Below are 12,082 nucleotides of genomic sequence, written 5' to 3'. Positions count from 1 at the left end.
TCTCAACGTTCCCCGCTAATCAGAAGCTCCACCCATGTGCTTTCTTGTCCTGCAAGCTCTCACCTGCGGAAAGAAATTTCAACATAGGTAACCGGGATCTTCTGGCTGTGAAGCTGGCTCTTAAAGAGTGGCGTCACTGGTTGGAGGGATCGGTTCTCCCCATTGTGTGGACTGATCATAAAAACCTGTCCTACATCAGTCCTGTCCTACCGCCAAACGTCTGAACTTCCGACAGACCAGGTGGGCATTGTTCTTTGGAAGATTCAACGTCACACTCACTTATCACCCGGGTCTTAGAATACCGAGCCCGACGCCCTCTCCCATCAATTCACCGTCCACAACACAGGTTCCGAGCCAGAGACCATTATGCCATCCACCTGCATCGTTGACGCTGTCTCCTGGGAGATTGAGTCCCGTATTCGCCAGGCTCAGCAGAACCAGCCTGACCCAGGTAATGGTCATAGAAAGGCTCTGTTTGTTCTAGATTCAGTTCGCTCTAAAGTTCTTCAGTGGCTCATTCTACTCACCTCACCTGTCACCCTGGCATAAACCGGACATGAATCGACTTCCTGCATCAGCGCTTTTGGTGGCCCACCATGGAGAGAGACGTCCGGGAGTTCTTCTCAGCCTGCTCGATCTGTGCCCGGAACAAAACCTCCAACAAACCCTCTTCCTGTCTGCTTCGCCCTCGTCCCATACCCAGTCACCCCTGGTCACACATAGCTCTGGACTTCACTGGCCTTCCCCCATCTAGCATTAACACAGGCATCCTCACCATTATCGACAGATTTTCCAAAGCAGCTCACTTCATTCCCCTCTCCAAACTTCCATCCGCCAGGGAGACTGCGAACCTGCTGGTATCCCATGTGTTTCAGCTGCATGGCATTCCCACTGACATTGTTTCCAACAGGGGACCCCAGTTTACATCCCAGGTATGGAGATCCTGTGCTCTGTGCTATCAACCCCCCTTGTTCCCCGCCCAAGACGTTGAGGAAGCGGTGCCCTCATTCCATGACCACATGCACCATTGTCATCGCACCTGGAGGAGGGCCCGGTCTGCCCTTCACCGTGCCTCCAACAGGACTCAATCCCAAGCTAACCGCCACCGTGCCTCAGCTCCGGTCCACATTCCAGGGCAAAAGGAATGATTCTCATCGAAAAACTTGCCTTTGAAAGTGGCTTCCAGGAAACTTGCCCCCCGATTCATTTGATTGATCATGTCATTAAGCCCTCTGCTGTGCACCTGAAGCTCCCAGACTCTCATAAGATCCACCCAACCTTCCATGTGTCCTTGATTAAACCTGTCTGCTCCAGTCCCCTCTCTCCTCCTGCAGCAGCTCCCCCCCCCCTCGGCTCATCGATGACCATTCTGCCTATATCGTCCGGTGGCTTTGGATTTGCACCATCAGGGTCGTGGCTGGCAGTACCTGGTGGACTGGGAGGGATATGGTCCTGAGGAGCGCTGCTGGGTGCCCCCCGTCACATTGGGGGGGAGGGGGGGGGGGGGTACTGTCACATCTGCTCCTACCTCGCACCCTAGTGTTTATCCTGTGTGTCCTTGACCTGCCGGCACTCCCCCAGTGCTCTCTCCCTCTCTATGTGTGTTTGTGTGGGCAGAGACAGTTGTGATGGAGTCAGAGCAGATCCTCACCAGCTGCAACCCGTTCCATAATCAAGACCTCTACAAATACTCTGTCCTGCCACTTCCACACGGCCAGATCATAATCTCTGCTCAGTCAGTCCACGTTTCTAGCCTGATGTCCTGTTGTGCATGTCTTCCCTTGCCTGATGCTGTTTTCCTCTCTGCTACAGTTCTGCCCGCTCTGACTCTGGTCCCTGTCTCCAGTCTGACGTCTCGTCAGTCCTGCTACTCTGTCCTGGATTCCCCACTCTACATTCCCTTGGATTCCCCTCCGGACCTGCTTACTCTCTGTTTGTCCATTGGGATGTGGGGTGTGAGGACACACTGTGTTGATTATTCATTGTAAATCTTAATGATAGAGTAGATATTATGAACTTCTTTGAGAGACCTTATGATTCAGGAGACTGTTTACTCAGACTATAGCTGTGAAGATGTAGATCTAACCTCTCCAGAGGCTATAATAGAGAACCCTGTTAGAGCCATGTCGATCTAATTTCACTAGAGGCTGTATTAGACTCTGTTAGAGTCATGTAGGTCTAACCTCTCTAGAGGCTGTATAGGAGACACTGTTAGAGCCATGTAGATCTAACCTCTCTAGAAGCTGTATTAGAGACTGTTAGAGCCATGTAGATATAACCTCTCTAGAAGCTGTATTAGAGACTATGTTAAAGCCATTCCAATGTTCTACTATGTCCTTGTTGTTGTTTGGATTTTCACTCCAGTGCCACGCAGTGCAGTTTTGATTGAATTCCAGCTGTGTCATTGTGTTGAAATCATAATTTTCCACTTGAGAGGGAAAGAGTGACTCAGAGAGAATATTGATCAGTGCACGCACACACGCACACACGCACACACGCACACACACACACACACACACACACACACACACACACACACACACACACACACACACACACACACACACACACACACACACACACACACACACCCCTGCCGGCAGGCCTGGACTCTTCTCCATCACATTTCCTGTCAACACCTCAGAGCAGACATGCATCTTTAATGTGATATGACATTCCCCCAGCCGTAGCCTAACACAAACTAGGTACAGGCAGAGACAGTCAATTTCTGCTCTGAAAAACACCTTTAGGCTACATAGATGTGACTTGCGTCCCAAATGGCACCCTATTACCAACTTATTGCATTACTCTTGACCAGGGCCCACAGGGTTCTAGTCTAATGTAGTGCACTATAGAGGGGATATCGTGCCATTTGGGAAACAGACATGCTCTGCTTAGCCACAGCCAGTCGGTACAGTGAAGCCAGGCCAGAGTTTGTCTCTGACTTGTGAGAGATGTCCTAGTGAGACGTATACAAGCTGTGAACACGGTAGGACAAATCAGAGATTATATATATATATATATATATATATATATATAAAATGAAATGTCTTCTCACTGTCAACTGCATTTATTTTCAGCAAATTTAACGTGTAAATATTTGTATGAACATAACAAGATTCAACAACTGAGTCATTAACTGAACAAGTTCCACAGACAAAAGGAAATTGAATAATGTGTCCCTGAACAAAGGGGGGTCAAAATCAAAAGTAACAGTCAGTATCTGGTGTGGCCACCAGCTGCATTAAGTACTGCAGTGCATCTCCTCCTCGTGGACTGCACCAGATTTGCCAGTTCTTGCAGTGAGATGTTACCCCACTCGTCCACCAAGGCACCTGCAAGTTCCCAGACATTTCTCGGAGGAATGGCCCTAGTTCTCACCCTCTGATCCAACAGGTCCCAGATGTGCTCAATGGGATTGAGATCCGGGCTCTTCGCTGGCCATGGCAGAACACCGACATTCCTGTCTTGCAGGAAATCACGAACAGAACAAGCAGTATGGCTGGTGGCATTGTCATGCTGGAGGGTCATGTCAGGAAGAGCCTGCAGGAAGGGTACCACATGAGGGAGGAGGATGTCTTCCCTGTAACGCACAGCGTTGAGATTGCCTGCAATGACAACAAGCTCAGTCCGATGATGCTGTGACACACCGCCCCAGACCATGACGGACCCTCCACCTCCAAATCGATCCCGCACTTTTTGCCAGTCCTGTCTGGTCCAGCAATGGTGGGTTTGTTCCCAAAGGCAACATTGTTGCCGGTGATGTCTGGTGAGGTCCTGCCTTACAACAGGCCTACAAGACCTCTGTCCAGCCTCTCTCAGCCTATTGCGGACAGTCTGAGCACTGATGGAGGGATTGTGCGTTCCTGGTGTAACTCGGGCAGTTGTTGTTGCCATCCTGTACCTGTCCCACAGGTGAGCTGTTTGGATGTACCGATCCTGTGCAGGTGTTGTTACACATGGTCTGCCACTGCTGTCCAATCAGCTGTCCGTCCTGTCTCCCTGTAGCGATCACTTAGGCGTCTCACAGTACGGAACTTGCAATTTTTTGCCCTGGCCAAATCTGCAGTCCTCATGCCTCCTTGCAGCATGCCTAAGGCACGTTCACACAGATGAGCAGGGACCCTGGGCATCTTTTTTTTGTGTTTTTCAGAGTCAGTAGAAAGGCCTCTTTAGTGTCCTACATTTTCATAACTATGGCCTTATTTGCCTACCGTCTGTAAGCTGTTAGTGTCTTAACGACCGTTCCACAGGTGCATGTTAATTATTTTTTATGGTTCATTGAACAAGTATGGGAAACAGTGTTTAAACCCTTTACAATGAAGATCTCTGAAGTTATTTGGATTGTTAAGAATTGTCTTCGAAAAATAGATGTTTCTTTTATTGCTTAGTTTATGTACAGCAGGCTCCCAAAATATTGACACCCTTGATAAAGATGAGCAATATTAAATTTCAATAAGAATATAATGTGTTTCTAAATAATTCTACAATAATTTGGATGCCACCATGCTTACGGATAATCTTGAATAAATTGTGAATAAAGATGAGTGAGAAAGTTACAGAGGGTCGAATATCATACCACCAAAGCATGCTGTGTTGTTTAAACACCCATGGCGTTTATACTTGTGTACTATTGTTTGTACAGATGAATGTGGTACCTTCAGGCAGTTGAAAATTGCTCCCAAGGATGAACCAGACTTGTGGAGGTCTACAATTTTTCTTCTCAGGTCTTGGCTGATTTCTTTTGATTTTCCCATGAAGGTAGGCCTTGAAATACCTCCACAGGTACACCTCCAATTGAATCAAATGATGCCAATTAGCCTATCAGAAGCTTCTAAAGCCATGACATCATTTTCTGGAATTTTCCAAGCTGTTTATAGGCACAGTCAACTTAGTGTATGTAAACTTCTGACCCACTGGAATTATCTGTCAACAATTGTTGGAAAAATGACTTGTGTCATGCACAAAGTAGATGTCCTAACTGATTTGCCAAAGCTATAGTTTACAAGACTTCTGACTTCAACTCTATCTATGTCCTGGGACATGTTCTTGTTACTTTCAACCTCATGCTAATTGCATTAGCTTACGTTGGCTTAACCTTCCCGTGCTTAATTTAAAAACCTCTTAAGGATAGCAGTCAGACGTCTTTGTCCTTCGCCTTATCGTGTATAAATCTTTTTATCTCTTTTTCTTTGCGTATATTTTTTATATTTTTCTAAACCTCAACTTCAAAATACTCCCCTGTAACCCGCCTCACCCAATGTGGTGAGTTAGCTTCTGTTTTTTTTAAAGTATTTTTATTTACCTCGGAACCGGAATCCCAACAGAAGCTAGCCAGCTCACTAGCTACTAGCTAGTAGTCAGCTAACCACTGCTAGCGGTCATCAGCTAACCTTTAGCTCGGAAAGCTCTTGCCAGTTTGTACAACACGACTCAAACCAAAGCATACAGGACCTATTTTCTCTCCATATCCCCGGATTCCTACCGCAAGCTCTGAAACTTTTCACCTGCTCATCACAGCTAGCTAGTTGCAATCCGAGTGACTACTCCTGGCTAACGTCTGTCCCGAAGCAAGCACCAATTAGCCTGGAGCTAGCCCATGCCAGGCCCATTCTCCCAGAGGCCCATCAGCCACTCCTGGCCTACAATACCAGGACCCCTTCTATTGCAGGTACAGGGCACGGAACCCCACCGATCCTTCACGACTGGACTACCGACGTAACCTGCTTGAGGGGGTACTCAACTGGCCCCTACGCCGTGACGTCCCCTGAATGCCCATCTGCTAGCCTGCTAGCCGCGGCTCGCTAGCTGTCTAGAGCGTCATCGGCCATTTTCTTGGGCCACTATATCTATTTTTCCAATTGGACTTGGAACTAGAGGTCGACCGATTAATCGGAATGGACGATTAATTAGGGCCGAGTTCAAGTTTTCATAACAATCGGAAAATCGGTAATGTTGGACGCCGATTTTGCAGATTTTTTTTTTTTTTTTACACCTTTATTTAATCTTTATTTAACTAGGCAAGTCAGTTAAGAACATGTTCTTATTTTAAATGACGGCCTAGGAACAGTGGGTTAACTGCCTTGTTCAGGGGCAGTACGACAGATTGTTACCTTGTCAGCTCAGTGATTCAATCTTGCAACCTTGCGGTTAACTAGTCCAATGCTCTAACCACCTGCCTCACGAGAAGCCCACCTGTTACGCGAATGCAGTAAGAATCCAAGGTAAGTTTCTCACTAGCATTAAACCTAATCAATCATAATCACTAGATATAACTACACATGGTTGATGGTATTACTAGTTTATCTAGCGTGTCCTGCGTTGCATATAATCGATGCAGTACGCATTCGTGAAAAAGGAATGTCGTTGCTCCAATGTGTACCTAACTATAAACACCAATGCCTTTCTTAAAATCAATACACAGAAGTATATATTTTTAAACCTGCATATTTAGCTTAAAGAAATCCAGGTTAGCAGGCAATATTAACCAGGTGAAATTGTGTCACTTCTCTTGCATTCATTGCACGCAGAGTCTGGGTATATTCAACAGTTTGCGAACTAATTTCCCAGAATTTTACGTAATTATCACATAACATTGAAGGTTGTGCAACATAACAGGAATATTTAGACTGATGGATGCCACCCGTTAGATAAAATATGGAACGGTTCCGTATTTCACTGAAAGAATAAACGTCTTGTTTTCGAGATGATAGTTTCCGGATTCGACCATATTAATGACCTAAGACTCGCATTTCTGTGTGTTATTATGTTATAATTAAGTCTATGATTTGATAGAGCAATCTGACTGACCGGTGGTAAGCAGCAGCAGGCTCGTAAGCATTCATTCAAACAGCAGTTTTGTGCGTTTTGCCAGCAGCTCTGCTGTTTATGACTTCAAGCCTATCAACTCCTGAGATTAGGCTTGTGTAACCGATGTGAAATTGCTAGCTAGTTAACGGGGTGCGCACTAATAGCATTTCAAACGTCTCTCACTCTGAGACTTGGAGTAGTTATTCCCCTTGCTCTGCATGGGTAACGCTGCTTCGAGGGTGGCTGTTGTCGATGTGTTCCTGGTTCGAGCCCAGGTAGGAGCGAGGAGAGGTACGGAAGCTATACTGTTACACTGGCAATACTAAAATGCCTATAAGAACATCCAATAGTCAAAGGTATATGAAATACAAATGGTATAGAGAGAAATAGTCCTATAATTCCTATAATAACTACAACCTAAAACTTCTTACCTGGGAATATTGAAAAGGAACCACCAGCTCTCATATGTTCTCATGTTCTGAGCAAGGAACTGAAATGTTAGCTTTCTTACATAGCACATATTGCACTTTTACTTTCTTCTCCAACACTTTGTTTTTGCATAATTTAAACCGAATTGAACATGTTTCATCATTTATTTGAGGCTAAATTGATTTTATTGATGTATTATATTAAGTTAAAATAAGTGTTCATTCAGTATTGTTGTAATTGTCATTATTACAAATATAATTTTTTTAATCGGCCGATTAATCGGTATCAGTGTTGAAAAAATCATAATCGGTCGACCTCTACTCGGAACCCTCTGCTTCTCGGAACCCTACTAATCCATCACGACTGGTCTATGGATGTCACCACACGCGAAAACAGACTTTCCTCCATCGCGACGTCCTTCTAAGGCCCTTCTGCTAGCTTGCAAGCCCCGGCCTGCTAGCTGGCCTGCTAGCTGTCTTAATCGCCGCGTCTCCAGCCAGCCCAACCACTCGCTGGACCCCAATGATCACTCGGCTACGCATGCCTCTCTCTAATATCAATATGCCCTGTCCATTACTGTCCTGGTTAGTGATTATTTGACCGAAACCCCTTTTTGCTACTTGGAGAGCATCGTTCATCTACAAACCTTCTCCAGCAGGCTCTGATCTTTAGTTCAGTTTTCTACACTTCTTTCAAAGATTTGTTTTTTCTAGGATGTAAACAAGCTAACACAGTTTCTTGTGCTGTTGTGATGGGGATGAGTCAGGTGACCTGTCCTGGATTCAACCACACATCATGTCTCATTGGCTAATTTCTCTTTATGCATTGTTGTGGTGTCTCTTGTCGTGATGCGTGTTTTGTCCGATATATTTTTTTATCCCCAGTCCCCACAGGAGGCCTTTTGGTAGGTCGCCATTGTAAATAAGAATTTGATCTCAACTGACATGCCTAGTTAAAGGTTAAATAAAAAATAAATGTCCCACACAGGGCAGTGGGTAGCCTAGTGGTTATAGGCGGGTAGCCTCATGGTTAGAGGCGGGTAGCCTAGTGGTTAGGGCGGGTAGCCTCGTGGTTAGAGGTGGGTAGCCTAGTGGTTATAGGCGGGTAGCCTCGTGGTTAGGGCGGGTAGCCTCGTGGTTAGAGGTGGGTAGCCTCGTGGTTATAGGCGGGTAGCCTCATGGTTAGAGGCGGGTAGCCTCGTGGTTAGAGGCGGGTAGCCTCGTGGTTAGAGGTGGGTAGCCTAGTGGTTAGAGGCGGGTAGCCTCGTGGTTAGAGGCGGGTAGCCTCGTGGTTAGAGGCGGGTAGCCTCGTGGTTAGAGGCGGGTAGCGTAGTGGTTAGGGCGGGTAGCCTCGTGGTTAGGGGCGGGTAGCCTAGTGGTTAGGGCGGGTAGCCTCGTGGTTAGGGGCGGGTAGCCTAGTGGTTATAGGCGGGTAGCCTCATGGTTAGAGGCGGGTAGCCTCGTGGTTAGAGGCGGGTAGCCTCGTGGTTAGAGGCGGGTAGCGTAGTGGTTAGGGCGGGTAGCCTCGTGGTTAGGGCGGGTAGCCTAGTGGTTAGGGCGGGTAGCCTCGTGGTTAGGGCGGGTAGCCTAGTGGTTAGAGGCGGGTAGCCTCGTGGTTAGAGGCGGGTAGCCTAGTGGTTAGGGCGGGTAGCCTCGTGGTTAGGGCGGGTAGCCTCGTGGTTAGGGGCGGGTAGCCTAGTGGTTAGAGGCGGGTAGCCTAGTGGTTACAGGCAGGTAGCCTCGTAGTTAGAGTGTTGGACTAGTAACTGAAAGGTTACAAGTTTAAAACCCCTCTGCTGACAAGGTATAAATCTGTCGTTCTGCCCCTGAACAAGGCAGTTAACCCATTGTTCCTAGGCCATCATTGTAAATAAGAACATGTTCTTAACTGATTTGCCTAGTTAAATAAAATACACACACCAGCTAACAAGCGAGATCTGTTTACCATTTCAAAATCAAGATTGTGTACAGTGGCTTGTGAAAGAATTCACCCCACTTGGCATTTTTCCTATTTTGTTGCCTTACAACCTTGAATAAAAATTAATTTTGGGGGGGGTTTGTATCATTTGATTTATACAACATGCATACCACTTTAAAATGCAAAATATTTTTTGTGAAACAAACAAGAAATAAGAGATGAAAAAAACAGAAAACTTGAGCATGCATAACTATTCACCCCCCCAAAGTCAATACTTTGTAGAGCCACCTTCTGCAGCAATTACAGTTGCAAGTCTCTTGGGGTGTGTCTCTCTAAGCTTGACACATCTATCCACTGGGATCTTTCCCATTCTTTAAGGAAAAACTGCTCCAGCTCCTTCAAGTTGGATGGGTTCTACTGGGGTACGTCAATCTTTAAGTCATACCACAGATTTTCAATTGGATTGAGGTCTGGGCTTTGACAAGGCAATTCCAAGACATTTAAAAAAATATATATATACATATATATAGCCCAACCCTGATCTGTATGTCGCCACAACGTTGACCTTGACCTGTTTAGCGAGCTCCTTGGTCGTCATAGTGCCGCTTACTTGGTGGGGTCCTTGCTTAGTGGTGTGGCAGACTGTGGGGCCTTTCAGATAAGTATATATACTGAGATCATGTGACACTTAGATTGCACACAGGTGGACTTTATTTAACTAATTATGCGACTTCTGGAGGTATTTGGTTACACCAGATCTTATTTAGGGGCTTCATAGCAAAGGGGGGTGAATAAACGCACCACTTTTCCATTTTTTTATTTTAGAGAATTTTTTTTAAACAAGTATTTTTTTTACATTTCACTTCACCATTTTTTGTCTAGGTCCATAACATGATATCCAAATGTAAAAAAAAATATAAAAAAAATAGGAAAAATGGGGGGTGAATACCTTTGCAAGGCACTGTATGTATGAGTGGCCGGTGTGTCAGCAGTGGGGGTGGGACATTGATAGGCTGTACAACTGTACAATGACTAATGTAGTTAGGTACCAGGTTATTGAAGACCACTTGAAGATGTTGTATACCGGACCTTCTACTGGGACTTCCAAGCTTGGTAGAAAGTATCTGGTGTGGAGGACAAGTCATCCCTTCAACTGTCCCACCAGTCTGTGAAACAAATGTCCTTACGATTGAAGTAAGGATCACAACAGTAACATGGGGCCTCCAAACGCATCTAAAGGTTAAATAACATTAACGGTGTCCCAAATGACACCCATTTTCCGATGAAGTGCACTACATATCACTAGGGCTCGTAGGGTTCTGGTCAAAAGTAGTTCACTATGTAAGGAATAGGGTGACATTTGGAACATAACCCAACTCATCGTCCTCATCCTATCCAACTCTCCATTAATTGAAGAGCTCTCTTATTCAATTGATTACTTCTTCCTGGTAAACCACTTAAAAGTTCCAATTCAATTAGGCAATCAACCAATCACAGAGTATTAAGGGCACAATAAATGCCATGAACTTTTCATTGCTGGTGATGACATCATTTCATGTTCCTGTAGGTCCCACAGCGAAGCGTGTCTAAATGAAGTCCAGACCAGTACTTATGAGAGGTAAAAAAGTATGCCATGAACTTTTCATTGCTGGTGATGACATCATTTCATGCCCCTGTAGGTCCCACAGCGAAGCGTGTCTAAATGAAGTCCAGACCAGTGCTTATGAGAGGTAAAAAAGTAACACGAGTAAATATAAATCGTGGCTGTGTAAATTACAGAACAACCTTTAATCCTGTAGTCCCTGATGAACCCTGAGGTCAGGATTTAACGAGAGAGAACGATAGAGAGATATAGAAAGCGAGAGAGAGCGGAAATGTGTCTTCCTTCAAATTAGCACCATCACTCCAGGTCTAAGCAGCACTCTCTTCTAAGAATTCTGATTCTTTTTTTCCCCCTTCTCTATAGGAGGTTGTCCAGAGTCATAGTACTGGAAGGACCTGGTTAAGAAATAAAACACACACACTCCCATCCTTGGGTTTTTACCACTCAGCCACACACACCAACACTGTCATTCTTCACAATTCACGTTGTTACGTTCCCCAGCAAGAAAACCAAATAAGGTCACTCAAACAGGAGGGTCACTGACAACAGTCAAAACAGGTGGAGTTTTCAGAGAGGTTGTGAAAGACACTTATTGGGGTGTCCACTGAACGTTGACTAACAACAACAACTGAAACCCAAAAGACACCCACTATGAGCGCCCACTAAGAGACACCCACCATGAGCGCCCACTAAAAGACACCCACCATGAGCGCCCACTAAAAGACACCCACCATGAGCTCCCACTAAAAGACACTCACCATGAGCGCCCACTAAAAGACACTCACCATGAGCTTCCACTAAAAGACACCCACCATGAGCGCCCACTAAAAGACACCCACCATGAGCGCCCACTAAAAGACACCCACCATGAGCTCCCACTAAAAGACACTCACCATGAGCGCCCACTAAAAGACACCCACCATGAGCGCCCACTAAAAGACACCCACCATGAGCGCCCACTAAAAGACACCCACCATGAGCTCCCACTAAAAGACACCCACCATGAGCTCCCACTATGAGCGCCCACTAAAAGACACCCACCATGAGTGCCCACTAAAAGACACCCACCATGAGCGCACCATAGAAGACACCCACCATGAGCTCACACTAAGACACCCACCATGAGCGCCCACTAAAAGACACCCACCATGAGCACCCACTAGAAGACACCCACCATGAACTCTCACTAAAAGACACCCACCATGAGCGCCCACTAAAAGACACCCACCATGAGCGCCCACTAGAAGACACCCACCATGAGCGCCCACTAGAAACACCCACCATGAGCTCCCACTAAGACACCCACCATGAGCGCCCACTAAA

At 46.0% G+C, this 12,082-nt stretch overlaps 1 protein-coding gene across 1 annotated transcript in view; it reads left to right on the top strand.

Moving 5' to 3' along the window:
* The first annotated feature begins 596 nt into the window (after positions 1 to 596).
* Positions 597 to 12,082, top strand: part of LOC135538272 (delta-type opioid receptor-like) — a 40,381-nt gene continuing 28,895 nt past the window's right edge. Inside the window, exons 1-3 of the mRNA XM_064964189.1 lie at positions 597 to 857; positions 985 to 1,135; positions 1,618 to 1,735. Coding sequence (XP_064820261.1) covers positions 597 to 857; positions 985 to 1,135; positions 1,618 to 1,735 — 530 coding nt within the window. The remainder of the gene's footprint in view (positions 858 to 984; positions 1,136 to 1,617; positions 1,736 to 12,082) is intronic.

The sequence above is a fragment of the Oncorhynchus masou genome, unplaced genomic scaffold (assembly GCF_036934945.1).
Source record: "Oncorhynchus masou masou isolate Uvic2021 unplaced genomic scaffold, UVic_Omas_1.1 unplaced_scaffold_933, whole genome shotgun sequence".
NCBI classification, from domain to species: Eukaryota; Metazoa; Chordata; class Actinopteri; order Salmoniformes; family Salmonidae; genus Oncorhynchus; species Oncorhynchus masou.
The sequence above is the reverse complement of the archived record's forward strand: the minus strand, read 5'-3'. Positions and strand labels throughout refer to the sequence as shown.